Source organism: Cucumis melo, chromosome 2, assembly GCF_025177605.1.
Source record: "Cucumis melo cultivar AY chromosome 2, USDA_Cmelo_AY_1.0, whole genome shotgun sequence".
Taxonomy (NCBI): Eukaryota; Viridiplantae; Streptophyta; class Magnoliopsida; order Cucurbitales; family Cucurbitaceae; genus Cucumis; species Cucumis melo.
The window spans coordinates 2564502-2584022 of record NC_066858.1 but is presented as its reverse complement, the minus strand read 5'-3'; the positions used below and the strand labels follow the sequence as shown (position 1 = coordinate 2584022).

The following is a 19521-nucleotide window of genomic DNA, read 5'->3' as shown; positions in this document are numbered from 1 at the left end:
ACACACCAAACTAACACTAAAGAAGTCTACATCCATATGTAAAGAAAGAGGCATGCAGACAATTAACTAAAAATCCTTATAAAATCAAGATCGTGGATCTTTTATTAGAATGAATTATGTGTTTCATATAATTGGAGAAAGCTTCTATCTACGGAGTTTTATTATAATTGCAGGTAAAAAAGGAATTAACCTAAAATATTACCTAATTAACCTTTAGTCTTCTTACATCACATTCTCTCTTTCTTATTAAAAAAAAAACATAAATGTTATATTTAGTATTTACTAAATCAAACACAACTTAATTTCGCATAACATAATTTAGATTTTAGTGGAAAATCAAAGACAGGGCTTCATTTGAAAACCGAAAGGTATTTAGTTTCATATGGACAAAATCAAGAGAGAAACAAGTTGAATTTTCTGATACATTGAGTTCTTTACATCTCGAAACTTCCCTTCTATAGTCAACTCATTGTTCAAACTAACTATATTGTTCATTAAAACCTACTTCTGTATTAAAAGAAGTTTAATATAACAAGATATCACAATTTATCTATAATAACCAATAGACCACGATAGACACACAAATAGACTGTAGTATTTTGTTTTTTAAAATTAAACCTAGATTATTATAAAGAAAGAAAGGAAACTTACTCTTTAAAAGTTTTGATACTCTCAAGTGAGAGTCATAATTTTACCCACAAATATGTAAGCAAAGACAACAAAAAAAAAAGGATTCTCAAGCTGAAAGAAAGCAAACGAGGGAACGAAGTTCGAGAGAATAGATAAAAAAATGAAAAAAAGGTGACAGTTTTTTTAAGGTAAAGTAGAAAAAATTAACAAACTATTTACATTCTAAAAACAAAATTAGGAAAAAAAATTATTACATTTGATTTTTTATAAAGGATATTAATGTTCTATTTTTAACCATTTTTTTAATTATTTTTTAATTTAAAATATTATTTTCACCGTCGTATATTTTGCTATATGTAAATATATTATTTACGGGTTAAGAAATTAAAATTCCAATAATACGTTTATTATTCTCATTCCCCTCCGACAAAAAGACTCCTATGCTGCAATTACTCTCTCTCCGGAGAATCACCGATCATAGGAATCGGAGAGCCCAAATTGACGGTTTCGGAAGGCTTCAACCCTCACACTTCACCATCTAATTCGTCTTTCATCTCCGTTTAAGCGTCTTCATTTCAAACATGGCAGCGGAGAGGCACGCCTCTTCGCGCGCAACATCATCTGAAGACAACGCGATGTGAAATTTCCTACATATTTCATAATTTTGATTCCATTCATTCTCTTCGTTGCAATTGTTCGATTTTTTGTTTACGTACTTCGCCATTTCTTTCTTTTTATTTTTTTTGAATTTTCAATTCTAGTTATTCCTCTGAAGTTTTCGTGATTTCAGTACGAATCCGAATGATAAATGTTGGATTGACTTGCATCAACGTTTTGTACTCTGTAGCTTCCTTCGATGTTGATTAGTTTCTTAGTTGGACTGGTACAGGTTTCTTGACATACTGCATGAGGCACCGTTATTTGGTCATCGGAAGCCTGCAAGAACTGTTGGAAGCATAATTTATTGTTTTGTTTTGGCAAGTATACTCTCTATCTAAGATGAACCACAATCCAGTTTTAATGCTAGTTTTGGAAAAGTTTGGTAGTTCTTGACTTGGCTGGCTTACTATATAACTTCTCTCGTATTTAGGTAGGCTATGCTGCTCTGGCTATTGGAGCGCCATGGATTTTTCATCCTATAAAGCACTTGGTTGAACCATTGCTCTGCAGTTGTCATGTCGTTCTCTTGATGCTCACAGGTACTCTATTAAACTCCAGAGCTATGGTTATTAAGATCAATAGAAATCAATTGTCTTCTGGCCAGTAAGGTACTGGAGAATTTTATTATCTGCTACATGAGTAGTCAGTCCACTTTTCTTCATTGCATGGTTAGAAATTTTAATTCAGTTCGTTCTTAGAATTTCAAACTCTTGAACTCGATCATTTAAGCACAACTTTACTCATCTTGACATATCAAAAGGCTTAGCTGAATAATTCTACCAAAGATGTATCACTAGGGAATGATCTTTGTACTTGTTAGAAATTAAACCACTCTCTGTTATCTCAGGTATCTTTCAGCAATATCTAGTATACCAAGTCCACAAAATTCGTTTGCAGGTACTTTATATTTTGTTAGATGAAGTTTCTAAATAGTTTTTATATGGAAGGCCCTTTTTTGCTTCCTCTATCCATTGCAAGTTTGAAGAGATTGAAGATGTCAGAAACTTAGAGATTGAACTTGATATGAACTAAAAGTATTGGTTTTTATGGTGATGAAATAAGATGTTTTTATGAGCCATGACTCATTGCTTTCTTTCGATTGTACGTTTGCAATCTTGTTAGATTAGGTCTTTCCATTGCAATGGATTTTCTTGAAAGAAATGAGATTTACTTGGACAAAATTTGTTCTATAGCTTGTACAACTATCTCCTTGACTTTTAGTGATTTTTCTTGAATGAATTCTGTATTTAGATCAATAAATTTCTTTTCAGTCTGGTGGTTGCATTTCATGTTCAGTAGTTTATGATGCAATTAAATGGGTTGTCTCTCTTTTTTATTTGTAGGGTTATTATAGCTTTAGCCAGAAGTTAAAGCATATTGTTCGTCTACCTTTTGCAGTTACTGCATATGGTATGTTAGATAGTTTTGTTAACCCAGTCTTTTTAGATCTTCACATTTAAGTGCTGTTGCTATATGCCAGTTGGCAATGAAACCTTTTTACCTTTTTCTGCAATTATGGTCCCAATTTTACATACTTGTTCAATATCAGGAACTGCTGCCCTTTTACTTGTCATGGTATGGGAACCTCAAATCAGTGCACTTTCGATCCCCATAATTTTAAGGTAGATAGATTATACCACATGTGAATGTTGAGTCTAATAGTTTTTCCAATTTGCTGTTTTTCCTTTGTTCCATTCTTCCCCAGTTCCCTTCATCTTTGTCATCCAGTACTGATCTCTTCTTATTTTGATCATTTATCTGATCACCTAGTGATGCTCTAGTTATATTTTTTTTACTTGGTTGCATCCCGTGGAATAAGCCTGGGCTTTGCTATATGCTATGTAATACATGGCATGGAGCCATGGATGAGGAGATCTATTATCTATTTTGTAATTAGGGGCTTTCCACCTGTCTTCTTTACCCAAGGAAGGTTGGATGTTCCATTATTATCATATTCTGACTGAAATTGTCAAATGGCCTACATTAATTTTCCTTTTTCTTTTTCTGTAGGTTGCATTAGGAACTATAGATTCTGAACGTGCATGTCATTTTATTCCTTATTTTCATTTTGTTGCATATGGATAGTACTGTTAAAAGCTTCTACCCTTCAAAGTTTACTCCCTAGTGCACATGCTGAATCCATTACTGACTTAACGTAGCTTACATTACCGACTTAATCTGGTGCTTCATGCACCTTTTGTATCTGCAGGTTGATTATGTTAATTGAAGCGGTGTGTGCTGGATCATTTATGATTATATATATCAGTAAGTTTTTTGTATTCACGCGATGGGATCTCGTCCAGTGTTGGTGGATACCTTGTGTTTTCGTTTATTGATTAGAATCGTTTTGTTCTTTTAAATATTGGACTCTATTATTGAACCATTTATTGTGTTTTACTCAATTACTTGGGCCAGCACGTTGTTTTCATTGTGATTCTAGAAACTGTGGATTTGTAATCGGAAGGGTAACGTATTATTGTATTTAGATGGCTGCATTGAGTACTGTATTGTGTTGCTCACAATTCACAAGCTTCTTCCAGTAGACTGAAACATAACTGATTCTTAAAGCTTTTCTGAACCGCATATTTCCGGTCTTTGAATCATATTTCCTTGTATTTATTCATCTTTTTGTTTTATGTTCCCCAAAAACATTGTGAATAATATTGCATGCAATGCAGGCTATGTACAAAAGTACAATTCATTAAATTCTCAGCCTGATGTTTTGAAGTCATTGTATTCTCCACTTCAGCAATCAAGTTCTTTGGAAGATCTAAGGTTTGTTATTAAACTTATCACAATACGCCATTTTTTAGTCTGTATCAAGAGGCTAGGTGGTCACTGTCTTAGATATTTCTTTGTTCAAATATGTTTTCACCATATTTATTTGATTCTAATTGATTGATTTTTTTTTTTTTTGGAAAGTTACATTTCACTCCAAATGATATCAAACTGAAATCCACAACTTTTCCTTTCTCTATGTAAAGACAAAAACAAAAACAAAACTTCTCCATCTGTTTTTCTCCCTTTCTTTCTATGTAGAAACTTCATTCTACAAGAATAACACTGAGTTAATAACTACAAAAAAGTTTGGTGCTCACTCTACCGTTTAAAACTTGTCAAGCAAACAGTGTCACTTTGTTAAAAGTTTCCACCTTCCAAAGAGAGGAAAGAAAACTGAGGTTTCCTGAGTGGGAGAAGATCCCCTTTAGAATGAAGAAAAAAGTGTGACACTGTAAATCATCAAACAGATTAGGAGCTGAAACCTGAACATCCTACTCTCCATGAAAACCCTCTAAACCTCTCTAAATGGAGATAGTGAAAGAAGGTCCACCATATCCAAGGATTCACAATTAGTGAGAGGACGACGAAAAATCAAAGGCCTTTGGAATTTCTTCTTATTCTTCTTTGATAAAGTTGTCTTTCTCAATGTAAATATTTGATTTGTTTCTCCATAAAAGGGTTGCAAAATTTAGATCTGCATTAATGAAGTTAAAAAAAATAAAGATGAAAAATGAAAAAGCTAAGATTAAAGGTTAATGAACAGAATATTTGTTTGGTAGTTATTGACGTAGAAATTCCCCAATATTATATTTTGAAATTCTGTAAATATCAAGCTAACATTCGTAATCTTTTCTGCTTTTGTGTGATAAATTTGTTTTTATAATGTTAAGTCGTGTCTTTCTCTGCAAAAGAGTGGCAAGAATTAGATTTGCAATGAAAAAGCAAAGAATGAAGCTGAGGTTCAAGAACAAAAGGTTCTGTGCGACTAAACTTTAAGCCTGCCTAGATCTTTTGTATGATGCTCTCTATTGGTTGACTTTCAATATCCAAATGTTCTAGTGTAATCACTTGCAGTTTATCGGTCCTACAAAACTTGTGTGCCTTCAGATGGACACGTTGATTTATTCACATGATTTAAGATTTAAGAATTCTTTGATGGAACAGGTATCATGATGTTGGTCGACTTTCTGATCAGCAAATGGCTCTGTTGCAATATCAGCGAGAGAACCTTCATTTTCTGAATGAGGAGGTATATAAATTAACTTCATATACATTCTTGGTTTGGTACACAACCTTCATTTAGTCATGCTGTTTCCTCTATTCCTATTTGAACTTGGAAGGAGCTAGATCAATTGCTATAGTAGATATAGATATTTAGTACCAATTTTCTGTAACCTTCATTTCCGGTCACCTCAGATTCTTCGGTTGCAAGAGTGCTTAAGTAAATATGAACGGTCCAGTGATGGAAGCACGCCTCAGGTGATCATTTTAATTTGATGTATGATGCTCTTTCGGATTTATATGTATAATACTTGTATAACGTTTGTACTGATTTGCAAGATTTCATTCATGTGTGAGAAGTTAAGAAGCACAGACATATCTGATACGCCACTTTGTAAAAAAAAAAGCAGAACATAAACAAGTTGGGAGACTGTTTTGTTCTAAGAATATATGTTTGTTGTTATAAGGACGTAATAAAATCATTACAGGGTATATAGTGTGTCAAGCGGGAGCACCTTGGAGTATGTTTTGGAAAAAGTAAAAGCATTGATTGATCGAAGATAAATTCCATTGTCCAGGATTAAAAACTCAATCTACCTAACCTTTGCTCATGGGTAGTTTTGGATGGTTTATAATTTCTGAATATTGGACTGCATCTTTTCAATTTGGAGTTTGTGTGGAATACATTTTTTAGATAATATAATCATTGGATGTTGAAGCTCCTGGTCCTGGTGTTATTATCCTTTTTTGTAGTACTCCTGGTTTTATTATCTACTTCATTTGAGTATGTGAAAATGAAAATTATCTCACATGATAGGTAGTCAACGATGAAGGGTCAAGGAGTGTAATATTATTGAATGAAAATAACTTAGTTACCAATGTCGCCTTTTCAGGTTGATCTTGCCCATATGCTAGCTGCTCGTGATCAGGAATTGAGGACACTTTCGGCTGAGGTACGTCTTACATACAGTACTGTGAATATGTTTGATTGGATTTTGACTAACATTTAACTTATGTGCATCTCAATTTAATGTCATAAGATAGTCATCCCTAACCACTAGGATGTGAATTCATGTTTTTGAAGATTTTTGGTTCTACCGTCTCTGTCTTATGGTCACTCCTGTGGATATGCTTTTATGACCTTGAGATATTGTTTCTTTTTCCTTTTTTTCCCTTTTTTTTGTTTGTTTTTTTTTTTTTGGTTTTCTGTTTATTTGTTTGTTAAAAAAAAGTAACCGACCTTTCATTGTGTGAAAATGAAGGGCAACAAAACAAGTAAAGCAAAAGAGAATCCCTAAAACACCTAACATAAAGGGACACCGACTTAACTAAATTGAACCGAGATCATAATTGGCCTAGTGACTGTCATCTACAATCATCTACAAGGATGCATTAAACCTCACTGCCTTTCTAACCATTTAATGACCTCTCCCATCTAAAAGGTCTTGCTTCTTTCGAGCTGCATGTTCCACAGCCCACTGGATGGTCGAAAAAGAAATTCCTCAAAATTTTCTTCTCTCTTGGAAAGGTGAACTGAGGAGCACCTCCTTGATCATATCAAGAGTCTGAACAAACTAACAGCCGCACAACAAATAATGCAGTCCTTTTTCTGAGCATACAAAGGATTCAACATTTCGGGAGCACACAATGGAAGAATGTCATGAACACGATCCATAGTATTGGCCCTCTCATGTAAAACTTGCAACCAAAAAAATTATCTGTGTAGGGACTAACCTTCTAAAGTGAAGCGAAGGTAGTTTGGGTTGAGGAAAGCATAGACAACAAACTAAACTATTGCAAGAGAAGCCCGTGGAAGAATCTGGGTTCTAAAACCTAAAAGCCCTTTCCCTCGAAACAAACGTTGATCGTGGAGAAAAGAAAGTCGATCGTGGAAAAAAGAAAGGAGACCCGCCACATCCAACGAGTAACACCACTCTATTAGAAAGATGGTGCTTGGAGCCTGATATCTTGTAAAACTTACGAACTACATTGATCACACATACAATCAAAATTTCCATAATAATATGAATTATATGTTGCAGATGAATCAGGTGACATCAGAACTTAGGCTTGCTCGATCCGTTATAGCTGAGAGGGATACCGAGATTCAGAAATTACTCACCACCAACAAGCAGGTACGTTTTATTCAAACCAACGTCCTCACAGATGCTCTTTTAACACCTTGCTTACTCCAACTTTTCTTTCACATTGACTATCCTTGAATAGTATGTAGAAGAAAATGAAAGACTGAGAGCTATTCTAGGAGAATGGAGTACACGGGCCGCAAAGGTATTGCTGCCTTTTCTATTTGCTGAAACTAGGACATGTTTGGGAGTGATTTTAACACTTGTCATTTTTAGAATTGCTCTAAAACATATTTTTAATCATCAAAACCAATTTTGATGGTATGAAAATTTAAATTACTTGTTTTAGAGTGACTTTGAATCTGATGAAAATAATTTTAACAATTTTGAAATCACTTTCAAATATGCACATGGAACCACTCAACATTTTCACTAAAAGCATGACCTTTTATCGTTGTGTGAAAGCTCGAGAGAGCGCTGGAAGCTGAGCGTATGTCAAATATTGAACTACAAAAGAGGATTTCAACACTGAAAAAGCAACCACATGCGTCCGAAACATCAGAGGGGCAAAGGAGTTGATGCCTATTCCAAACCACAACAAAAAATATCAGTTGAATCTCAAAATCGCAACGGAAATGCAGCCTCTGAATAGCCTAAATTTACTCTCTTGAATCTGAGCACAGCAGATTTGACCCATTTTCCTCTAGCACCATGGCCTTCCAGTATTTGACCAAATACGGGCAGTAGCTGTTGTAAAGGTACGCGAAGGTTCGTTTTTTTTTCTTTAATTCTTTTCTACTCCTTTCTTTTTAAAGCCTTTAGGACTCATCTATTTTCATTCTCTCCCCCCTTGTCTTTTGGACGCTTCACTAGAAACTCCGATCTCTTTTGATTCCTCATATACCCGAAATGACCAAAAAATTGTTGTACATCGTTTCTTTTGAATTAAATTACATACTTACTACACACATCTACAGGAAACTCCATAGAATGACTAATCTTAGAAGGCCAAATTGATATTATGTCCTATCAATGTAAAATGATCAAAATGATATATTGTGTATGCAGGTTGGGATCTCGCTTCTTTGGAATTAGTTTTTTTTTTTTTTTTTTCCTTCATCAGTATCTCTATATTTTCTCCCACTCTCTCGATGTTTTTTGCTCTTTGCTCTCTCTTTTTATTAAAATGGAGTAAATAGGGACAATTGCAAATATCTAATCCATTAGTAAAAATATAAAAAATTTCAATCCAGTTTTTGGAGTCCAATAGTGATAGAGAAGAATATGGATAAGATCTATCAGCAAATGATTTTGTTAACATTATCGATTGATTTTGTTATACTTGTAATTTTTTAAAAATGCTATTTATTGTGATACTCGGACAAAAACATGATTGAAATATTAAAAAGTTTACTCCTTAGTTTGGGTGTTCTTTCACTCTAATCTAGCGATAATTATGCATTGCTTACAAATTACTCCAATGTGAATGTTTCAAATTTTTCTCACTTCCATGTGACCAAAACTGAGTTACGAATTTTTACAATCGCCAATTCTTAATAGTCATAAGCATTCAAGCAGAAGATAAATTTGGAACACAATCGGAAGCTCTCTTTGATATACTACCAAATTATCAATTTGATTGCATCATAACCCAAAACCCAAAACCCAAAACCCAAAATAAAAAAATAACGATACAAACCTCAAAAGAGGATAACTAATAAGTAAAAACTCGCAGTAAGTAGTACCTATTGTTACAAAATTGAAATGTGGTTTGATTACAATGGAGTGACATGAGTAGTTTCATTTAAGAAAAGACAACCAAAAATATAGTTGTAAAATTCTCGACCTTCTATAACCCCACCTCCAAAGACATTTTCCACGTCGTACTTGCATGCTCGGGTGCAATCCGGGCAGTAAGTCACCTAAACAAATGGGGATCAACATTCCAGAGTTTAAATGAAAGGAAAATTAATTATAAATCATGGCATAGGGGGTGAGATCACTTCGGTTTGCGAGTTTGAATATAATCTGAATTGCAAAATATATAAAAAACTATAGAGAATCAAAGTGAATCGCTATTGAATCACTAAAGATAAATAACTAAAACCCTACAATTGTTCACTTTATTGAATCACTCTAATGATACATAACTAAAACCCTAGAATTGATTAACCCACAATTCAGCTCCGTAGAAGCTGAATCAAAAAAATATATAAAGGGTTATCAAAAATCAAAGTCAATCGCTAAAGATGCATAACTAAACCCTTGAATCGATTAATCAAGGGTTCGATAGATTCAGTTTAGCAGTTTATCGTTTGCGTTGTCTTGACTCCTTCGATGATAACATATTTCATTTTTTTTAGTACAAATTGTTTGGTTGGTTCAAGTATATTTGGTCTAACCTAATGTGAAATCCAAAACCAATGGAAAGTATTCGGTTTTCCTTATTCAGAAAGCAAAACTGCCAAACTGACTTGGTTCCAACCCAAACCAATAAAGGTTTGAGTCGGTTTAAGCAGTTTTTATTAGGTTTCCAATTGCACCTCTACCATAAATAATCATTTGATATGATGATGAAAAGGAATCCTAGATAATGTAAAGATATAGTATTAGTACAAACCTCCAATAGCTTTGGTTGAAAAGAAGAATCAAGCATCACATCCAGACCATACATGGCTCTAGAGAATGGACTATGCATCTCGGGGTGAACCACTGCAGCCGACTCGAAAACTGATCGGATCATACTTGTCACTCTCGAGTGGATATCCAACCACTTAACTGCCATATTCTCATCATAGTATAAAGGATTAGCTAATTGAAAGAGATTATTGTAACGTGAAAGGAAAGTAAGAAAAATTATGAGCTTGCATACCATTGTGCTCTTGCTCAAATTCCCTGACAAAGTCTGCTATATTTTTATGATTTAATCTTCCCCGGTAGTTCTGCAAGTAAAGCATATGAGTTTATGTAAGTGGTCTAAAATGAAACAGCATTGTAATTGATTCGATCCTCTGCTGACAGCGGAATAAAACAACACAATTTTCGTCATGAATGATGGTACAATTAGAACATACCATAACCGTGAAGTGAGTTTCATATTCAAAGAGACTCTGCTTCTCTAAAGAGTATGGGTTATTCGCCAATCGAACCTGAAGAGAGGGGAAGGGATTGAGTATGAACTTCAACAAAGTTTCAAGAAAGATGAAATTAACAAGAATTTACATACCCAGAAAGAATCCGCGAGGAAGATTTCCAAAGGCTTCATACTACGTACAAGAACAATATAACGAAGATCAAACTTCTTCCCATTAAACAGAGCAGGATGCTCAATATACTTTTGACATATCTTAGGGCCAGTTTCCATGAGACGGATAATGGCAGATAGGTTGTCGGTGACTGTAGTATCTATAGTCCGTGCCATATTCCATGGTTTCAGTATCCATAAATTATTTAATCCGTCCCTTTTACGCACAAAATAATCGCCAATAAGTTGAGATAAATGTGTCTCAAGATTGTAAGTAGGCTGCAACCACTCAGGACATCCATGAGCCTTTTGGAAAAGTGAAATTTCTATGTTTTAGCATTTGGCAGAAAGAAATAGAAATAAAAATATATACACACACGCACATATATATTATATATGCCATATGAGTTGGTTTCAATATTTACCTTCTCAATCGTCTCAGCCAAATGATGTTTCATGACAAGACAAGCTTCAAAAGGAAATTGGTTTACGTATTGCTTATCTGTTATCCCAGTAGCCTTCCTTGTATCCTCATCAATCTGCATACTTGTCCATATGATATCGGCCTCTTTTGGATCACTAGCTGGAAGCAAATAAATTGTACAACGAAATTTATGACCATCTAAGAAACAGATCAACATATCAAGTGAAGTACAATTCTCGTATCAAAACTGAATTTAATTTCTAACTAATAATTGATTATAGAAAGGGAAGAAAAACTTAAATAACCATACTCCTGATGCGATTGATTTTGTTGGAAGTTACTTTAGTTCAATCTAAATTAGTAGAGCTACATAATAATGTATTCTGCCATAATTGAAAAAAGTTGCAGTACATACTAATTGTAAATTCCGGGCGGTTTAAGAATTCTTCAACTTGAGGATTGTCAGTGTAAACACGTAAAGTGCCTCCTTTACTCTGACGTAGTTCTTCAGTTTTTGAGGTGGTTTGAGAAATGGGTGAAGTTAACACCTTCGACTGCAGATTCTTGATGTGTTTCTCATACTCCTGATATAATTTCTCTAGATTAGAATCAAACTAGCGGTGCCCTGTCAGAGCTTTAATAGTAGTGTGAATTAGAGATTCAAAAGTAGGAAAGTACATGCACAAAATAGTTTTGTGGGGTGTGAAACCAAGCCGTAAGTCTAGCAGACCGTTGTTTGTCCTCCCCAATGCCAAACAGATAATCACGAGTGCATTCATCACCTTTCTGAACATTGTGGATTGGCCATAGTATGGTAAAGCTGGAGGACAAAAATTAAAGAATCATTTTTCAAAAAGGTACAATATTACATAAAGAGAGCATGCTCTTATACAATGAAAAGGAAAAAAGGAAATAAAGAAACCTTATGGCTGACGTCAGATTTCCCTCTGGCATGAAGAGGAATGGAGCCACTCTGAAATTTGGCTCATCGCTATGCCGCAAAGCTGAACCTAGTTCATCCATCACGTACCTGCAAAGAGCTTGAGATAAAAGATTAAATAACGTACATTCTGTAAAAGCTGGAAGAGTAACTTAAACCAAATTGATAAACAGCAGAGTAACGTAAACCTAATTGATAAACTGCATACCAAACGGAGGTTTCATCAATCTTTTCCTCGTCAGCTAGTCTGTAAGTCATCAAATATTGCCACATCGCATTTATAACGCGATCAGGGAGAGTCTCCTCAGGAGCCCACTCAGGGAGACGTGGGAGAAGCATTGAATCAATCATATGCTTTCCAGAACTCAATATTTTTTCCACATCAATGCCATTCAGATTACTTAGATTAGGGAGAGATTCAATTATGTCTGAAGCCTTCTCTCCAAGAGGACCGGGAATATCTACCTGCATGAAAAATAACAGTGCAGATTAATAGGTCTTTAGAAACAGACATTTCAAGCAGGGTTCCATGGCAGATAGGCTAATTTTGACAAAATACCTCCAAAGAACTTAAGCAAGGAAATTCCTTCAGGATTTTCAACAAGTCACCAACAGAATTCTGTTCCAAGGGGTTTCCCCTAAGATTCAAGTAGGAAAGAGATGGCAGCTCAACGGGTGAAAAGGCCTGAGAAGGATAACTATGAAAACCATCAAACTATGTGAAATTAACAAATGGTCATAGCCGATACATTCAAATTCCATAAACGTTGGTGTAACCTTCTATTATCCCTTTGACGAAAACAAAGTCAGTGCTTAAGAGTTTCTATTTCCTTCAAGATTATAACATGCTAATCAAAACAGTTGTAAAATTCGCACCTTGTTGATTAAATTGTGAATGCATCTACTTGAAAGGTCTAGACTTGTCAAGCATTGCAATGTGTGATCAGATGGGTAAATACTGCCAGGATTATCCTTCCCATACATATCTCCACAAAATCCCAGTGCCCACTTGGAAAAGTTAAGAGTAAATCGTGAGTTGTAGATTTCTAAATTTGGGGATCCTTCAAGAACTCTCTGCTGCAGGCTCGCATCACTGAAAAGGAAGAGTTCAGAAAACTTCTACAGGACACTCATTAATTTAAGCATGAAGACACAAAAGTATTAGTCATCACTAGACACATCTAACATACCAATTTTCCGCAACTGGATTATCATTCAACCAAAGTGCTCTAAGATGTTTAAACTTCACAACTTCCCGAGCAACCGTATCTACATCTTTAAGCTTGTTTCCAGTCAAGCTAAGAGCAAGTAAATCCTAAATCATAAGAAATATAACACTTTTAAAACTAGTGAGTGAACAGAACTGATTGAGAAATGAAATACTGACATCTTCCACATACTTATATGCAAATATCCATATAGCTTTGATACTAGAGAGTGATATTAGGAGAATGTTGTACCCCTTTCCAACATTAGTTTAAATACAATGTTGAAATATTCAGAATGCAATATCATATATCTAATAATTTCAATACAACTCACATATTAGAGTATTTTAGTATATTTGGAAATGCTTCACATTCTCCTCGAAAATACTAACATCATAATCTAGATTTCATATTCTAATTTCTTATAATATTCAAAGGAAGTCATTAACATTCCAATTATAATCAACACAATATAACCATTTCAACATTGAGTTTACATCAGTCTTCGATGGTAACATATGACGTCAAATTGTTTGCTCAAATGATAAAATTACCGGAAACTTTGTTGGCAAATCGAGGGACAAGAGTGTATCATCATCAATTTGAAGATTCTCAAGCTCCAACCATCTAACAGAGTCATTTCCTTTTTCTATGGCACCACGTATTTCACTCTCTATTAGCTCCCAAACACTCTGTTTAGCATCATCATCATCAACATTTGATTTTGAATGATCTTCATCTTCCTCATCCAAATTCAAATCAATATCCACACACATCAAGGACGCCATTCTCTCAGCCAATCCAGGCACTTCCAACAACTGTCCTCACACAAGCATTTCCAAGTTAACAAGATTAACTCACTTCAGAAACCTTAACAAATTCAGTATAAGAACATAACCTGCTTGTAAGCGTCGGAGAGACGGAAAGTCCAGGCATGGTCGACGAGGAAGACGTGCGATTCCTTGGCCATGAAGTCAGAGGAGAGGACGAGGCGTCTACAGCGTCCATCCTCAAACGGTTCGACCTGGAAGTGAGAGCCGCCGTCAAAGGTCTCCGAGGTCAGTTTCTGAAACAGTTGACGATGAAGAGACTGGGGAAGTCCAGAGGCAGTGAGGAGCAAACCGTGGACTTTGAAGAAATCCTCAAAGGTTTGGATTCTTTTGCCGTCTGCCATTTCTCGAAGTGAACTTTCGCTGTCCTCCGCCGTTCAGTGGCGGCTTAGAGCAACTCGAAAGCACAGAAATGAGCTTGGCCGCCGCACCGAGGAAGAAGCTCAGTCGCCGTGGGCTTGGACTTGGGTTTGGATCGTCCCAATTAAATGTAAGTGTATGTGAGCCCAAGCTCATGTATGGGCTAATAAACCTTTTGCAGTATTTTTCTTATTACGATTGCAATTTTTAGAATAATTATCAACCATACAGTAATACTTTTAAAATTTATAGATGTAACAAAGTCTTATAAATATAGTAAACTCTATCCTTTTGTTATATTTACAATTTTTTTTAAAATATTATTATATATTTAATTATTTTAAATATAATTTTTATTTTTTATAACTATCAATATCGCAACAATATTTTGAATGAGTAAGATCATTTTGACCATAGACATAGCACTAACTAGAATGAAAAAAAAAATCATTTTATAAATTTATTTAATCTTTTTTACTATATTTTGTAGGATTTTTTTTTTTTTTTTTTTTTGTTATTTGTAACAATGGCATTGAAATACATTTTTGTCCCAAATTTCCATTTAAGTTTGTAATTTGTCATCCAGTTTTCAAAACTAATATGCTTTTAGTATTTCATATTCAAGTTTAGCTTTTATTCAATTAAATGAATGATTATAGATTTACATTTCTTTTATGTTTGAAATTTGATTTCTAATTGGTCTCTAAAAAGTTTAAATTTGATTTTTAATTGGTCCTTAATGCTAAAATAGATATATTTAGATCATTTAAAATAAGAGGTATTTTCAAATATACTAAAAAGAATTAAAATATTTTTAAAAATATAGCAAAATTGTAGATTTTATCAATGATAAACATTTATACACTTTTATCAGTGTCTAGTAATTATATTGATATACTCTAATAACATTAATAGAAATAGATATAAATTTGTCCTTATCTATCAATATCTATCATTGATATAATTTAGAAATTATCATATTTTGTAAATATTTTAAGTAGTTTTGTCATTTACAGTAATTTCTCTTAAATCTACATATATAAAAAGTATAGTCACGACATCAACAGTCTAGACCAACGCATTTTAAAAAAATAGCAAAATTCATCTGACTCTTTATAATCTATTTGAAAATTTTGTTATATTTTGTAAATAGTTTCATTTTTCATGTTGTTTAAAACAATTCCCCATCTTTAAAACTACATAGAAACTGATTTCAAATATATTGATGTTAGTTTTGAAAACCGAATGAACAAATGGTAAAGACGAAAAACAACCAAATAATTTCTTTAAAAAAAGTTGTCCCAAAACATCGATTTCTTCCCTGGTCCAAACCCAAAATTTAATAATTTTGATTTTATAATATATATCTATGTGAACCAAAATTTCTTTATATAAAACGGTTTTATTCGATTTAAGATTTTATTATTGATTCTAAAATCTAAAAAAAAAAAAAATAGTCGAGTATCTTTATAACTTTAAACCAAACCAAATTGACACTTTAGTAAAATCAAAATTTTCGATCGTTCAATTGATAGAGTTTGTAGAACCCTCAAAGTGTAATTTTCCAACTTTATTGAACCCAAATGGACTCTGCTTTCAAAGGTTTTGATAATCAATTGATCCACACAATGAAGCTACAAAAATTTGATGAAAATATGTAGTCAACTAGGGTTGGTAACCATCAAATTAAAAGTTGGTTGCATCAAATTGATTCCTTTTATAACAATTTCTAGGGGTCAGTCCTAAGTTTTTTTTTAAAGAACTTTCACATATTTTTTTAGGTAACTTTGAAAAAGTCCTCAAAATCCTGTTCCAATAATAATGATATCTCAACTATACTTACCATATAATTATTTTCAACATTTATCAAACATTCCCTATAAAAGCCAAAATTACTTAAAATGACATTAAATGCCTGTCATTATTTCCATTAAAATCATACCTTCCTGCATTCCAAATTCATAAACAAAACAAAATTCTTACCCCACAGTAACTTTATTTTTTTTCATATATGTATTTGTTTAAATTTATATGATCATATTTGGTTATGTGTTCACTCTAAATGCATATGATTATATGTTTAATTTTACCCCCTTTTTTTTTTGTTAAGTATGTTCCTACATGTTCTTAATTAATGTAACCAATCTATTAATCATATTGTTAATATATTGTAATTAATTTCATTATCCTTAGAAGAAGAAAAATTTATATATTAAAATTAAATGGGGGTTTTGTTTGTTATATAAAAGGATAAATTAGGGTTTAATTAGTATTCTTAGTTATTTCAAACTACGAGGATTTTTCTTAATTAATCATTTAATCTTTTTCTTTTGGGCAAAGGTATATATTGTATTATTCATTTAAGTTTATTGTTCGATACTTATGTTTTAAATTTTGAACAATTTTGTGTCTATTCATATGTAAATTTGCTTTTCTTTTTTTTTTTTTCATTTCACTCGAAAAGTTGAAAAATCTCGTACCATGTGCTTAATTAGCTCATTGTTTAACCGATCTCAGACTTTGATCGCATTTTCATTTAAATCTAAAAAATGAATTGATTTACGGTATATAATCAATTAAATTTTACGTCTAATAAAACTTTTTAATTATATATTCATAATTTTTTTAAAAAAATCAAAAGTCTTTGAGATACTATGGTAGAAATTAAATATTGATGAATCTAATTCAAAAGTTCTATTAGTAAATTCTATCTAAAACTTAGATTAAGATTGCGTTTAGATTGTTTATGAAAAAAATGTTTTATTTAAAAAATATATTTTAATTCTTTTAAACACTCTAAATACATGGATCTTTTTAGGAATATTTATATATATAATTTTGTTTGAAAATCTATTTATTCAAAATTTGGTTATGAATGTTTTTTTAAAATAAATTATTTTTAAGAATATATTTTGAATAATTACAAAATTCCTCAATTTTTTTTAAATGATCTTTTCAAATTTAAACATTTTTAATAGGTAATCCAAATACATCCTAAAGATTATTTGCTTCGAGATTTATCAAAATTAACGCCTAATTTTATATCGTCCTTATAAAAATAAAACTCATATTATTATTTCCTTATTTTTGGTCTAATAGCATATGAGAATCATATTTTCGAACTAATAAAACTCATATATATATATATATATATTAAAAGATAGTGTGATTTTATATTTACTTTTATTTTATGATTTTGCGTGAAGAATTGGATTAATTAATTAGTCGAAAATTATATAAATGGTAAGATTTACTATATCTTTTATCCTTATTATTATTATTATTATTATTATTATTATTATTATTATTTATAAGAATCAAATATATAATCCAAAACCAAACATGAAAAATTCAAAATTAAGATTAAATGGTGAGAAATTCAATGGCTTCTTCCTCTTCAACATCTCCTTGTTCTCCTTCATCTTCCACGTTTGTTTCTCAAGAAGAATTCAATTTATTCCACAAAATTGATAGACAACTTTACACAATTCTTGCCATTAGCATTGGCCGTGACCCCATTGAATCTCTTCAAATAATGGCCTTTTGGCTTTGGCTCGAACGAGTCGGTTTTCGCCACGTCGTTTTCCGATTGCTTCGCTTGCCTATCCTTCTCATCAACGAGCTCGCTGAAGAAGCCCTCACTGCTCTAGCTTGCATTGTCTCAGACCATCCTCCACCGCCGCCCTCCGACGAGTACAATAACAACATTCCTCTAACTCAAAATTTCATGAAGAAAGAAATCTCTCTTCAGTTTCTTTATGCTAACCGTCATACTGCCTTTGAAGGAGTGGCTAAAATCCGGAATGAGGTTTGTTTCAGAGCCATGAAAGATATTATGATTCAAGCTATTAGTCACAGACAAATCTCCACCGCTGCAGCCGCCGTCACCGCTCCTCCCCCACCTCCGTCAGGAGTAGGAGATTTGCAAACGCAGGTACTCATAGGTTTCTATAAACATTTTAAATAAAACTCTCTATAAAATCAATCCAAACAGATTTAGACTCTAACCCTAGTGGATGAATTATAACTTAAATTTTAAAAAAATATATATATATATTTTTGGTCTTCTAAATCTCGAGTTTTGTTTCAATAGTCATTATGTTCCTACCTAGCTACTTCAATCTTTGCCAATTGGTTAATTATACATTTTATAACATGATGTTAAACCTAAATCTACCCAAACTCAAAATTAATTAATGACCAACTAGACCGTATTTTAATTTTTTTTTATTATTAATGGTATATATATAATTTTAAAATTTAAGGTACCACCGGAAGAAAGAGCAATGTTTGTAACATTTTCAAAGGGTTATCCAGTACACGAATGGGAAGTTAGAGAATTTTTCAATACAAATTACGGAGATTGCATTGAAAATTTTCAAATGCAAGAAGTAGAGGCTAATGAACAAGCTTTATTTGCTAGAATTGTTTTCAAATTCCCTTCTACTATTGATCTCATTCTTAGAGGACAACCAAGAATGAAATTTACTATCAATGGGAAACATATATGGGCTCGAAAATTCATCCCGAAGCAGCGTTCGTCTCCGCCGCCTCCGCCTCCTTCACCGCCACCATCGGCAGTGGCTCCGCCCACGTCTTAGATCACTAACAATTTAAGAAGATAATGTTTGAATTGTTTTTATTTTTGTATTTTCAAATATGGAAAGTAATTGATATTTGAAGAAAAAGGTTACAAAAAAAATGAGATTCTCATGTTGAGTTTGTTTCAATGATAACCCCTTGCCTTATATTGACGTATTTTGATTATTAGTTTTTTTTTTTCTAGATATAATTATTTAATTTAATAATTAACCACACATACGTATATATATATATTTGATAGAAAATATATATATTACTTGATCTTATTTTATTTTTCTATTGGAATTAAATAGTATATATTAGTTATATTTTCTTTGGGAGGTATATATACTTTAAGAACCATATATGGAGAGACTATGCAATAGTTATAAGGTATAATATATATTAGGATGAAAATATATTACTTGATTTGATTTAATTTTTATTTTATATCATTAAATTATCAATTTGAATTTGAAGATAAATTACTTAAATTTTAACGTAAAAAACTATTAAATATAAATAAAATAATTCACACATACCGTTTAATTGAAAAAT

At 32.6% G+C, this 19521-nt stretch overlaps 3 protein-coding genes across 11 annotated transcripts; 2 read left to right on the top strand and 1 right to left on the bottom strand.

Annotated features, from left to right (window-relative positions):
* The first annotated feature begins 1024 nt into the window (after nucleotides 1-1024).
* On the top strand, nucleotides 1025-8344 carry LOC103492369 (protein FIP1). 9 transcript variants are annotated; one of them, XR_007818982.1, is made up of 14 exons: nucleotides 1025-1267; nucleotides 1520-1607; nucleotides 1721-1829; nucleotides 2138-2187; nucleotides 2634-2700; nucleotides 2840-2912; nucleotides 3500-3555; nucleotides 3969-4065; nucleotides 5236-5320; nucleotides 5488-5550; nucleotides 6186-6245; nucleotides 6735-7241; nucleotides 7335-7427; nucleotides 7519-7554. XR_007818982.1 is itself a non-coding variant. In XM_008452702.3 (14 exons), the coding sequence occupies exons 1-14, from the start codon at nucleotides 1212-1214 to the stop codon at nucleotides 7953-7955; spliced, it is 1074 nt and encodes a 357-aa protein (XP_008450924.1). In that variant the 5' UTR covers nucleotides 1030-1211; the 3' UTR covers nucleotides 7956-8344. The 9 variants fall into 9 exon arrangements, 6 of the variants coding, with proteins under 6 accessions (XP_050937324.1, XP_008450924.1, XP_050937322.1 ...); XR_001763021.2 differs by having other exon boundaries at nucleotides 6735-7262; XM_008452702.3 differs by lacking the exon at nucleotides 6735-7241 and adding an exon at nucleotides 7842-8344 and having other exon boundaries at nucleotides 1030-1267; nucleotides 7519-7581.
* Nucleotides 8345-8962: 618 nt separating this feature from the next.
* Nucleotides 8963-14505, bottom strand: LOC103492368 (uncharacterized). Its single transcript, XM_008452701.3, has 15 exons — nucleotides 14091-14505; nucleotides 13747-14010; nucleotides 13175-13299; nucleotides 12861-13077; nucleotides 12544-12669; nucleotides 12193-12449; nucleotides 11967-12074; nucleotides 11723-11864; nucleotides 11460-11628; nucleotides 11046-11203; nucleotides 10603-10926; nucleotides 10451-10525; nucleotides 10249-10318; nucleotides 9997-10154; nucleotides 8963-9298 (listed from the first exon to the last, which is right to left on the bottom strand). Exons 1-15 carry the CDS (start codon nucleotides 14364-14366, stop codon nucleotides 9152-9154), a joined length of 2616 nt encoding a protein of 871 aa, XP_008450923.1. The 5' UTR covers nucleotides 14367-14505; the 3' UTR covers nucleotides 8963-9151.
* Nucleotides 14506-17764: 3259 nt separating this feature from the next.
* LOC103492537 (uncharacterized) lies at nucleotides 17765-18983 on the top strand. Its single transcript, XM_008452937.1, has 2 exons — nucleotides 17765-18316; nucleotides 18648-18983. The coding sequence occupies exons 1-2, from the start codon at nucleotides 17765-17767 to the stop codon at nucleotides 18981-18983; spliced, it is 888 nt and encodes a 295-aa protein (XP_008451159.1).
* The last annotated feature ends 538 nt before the right edge of the window (nucleotides 18984-19521 follow it).

Bases quoted from the DNA above. Each gene is read 5' to 3' on its own strand.
- LOC103492368 (XM_008452701.3), bottom strand. From the start codon at position 14,366: ATGGCAGACGGCAAAAGAATCCAAACCTTTGAGGATTTCTTCAAAGTC. The intron at 11,204-11,459 runs GTATGTACTGCA...ATTTGCTTCCAG, and splicing joins CCGCCCGGAATTTACAATTA to CTAGTGATCCAAAAGAGGCC. The intron at 10,526-10,602 runs GTATGTAAATTC...CCCTCTCTTCAG, and splicing joins TCCTCGCGGATTCTTTCTGG to GTTCGATTGGCGAATAACCC.
- LOC103492537 (XM_008452937.1), top strand. From the start codon at position 17,765: ATGGCTTCTTCCTCTTCAACATCTCCTTGTTCTCCTTCATCTTCCACG. The intron at 18,317-18,647 runs GTACTCATAGGT...TTAAAATTTAAG, and splicing joins TAGGAGATTTGCAAACGCAG to GTACCACCGGAAGAAAGAGC.
- LOC103492369 (XM_008452702.3), top strand. From the start codon at position 1,212: ATGGCAGCGGAGAGGCACGCCTCTTCGCGCGCAACATCATCTGAAGAC. The intron at 1,830-2,137 runs GTACTCTATTAA...CTGTTATCTCAG, and splicing joins CGTTCTCTTGATGCTCACAG to GTATCTTTCAGCAATATCTA. The intron at 3,556-3,968 runs GTAAGTTTTTTG...CATGCAATGCAG, and splicing joins ATTTATGATTATATATATCA to GCTATGTACAAAAGTACAAT.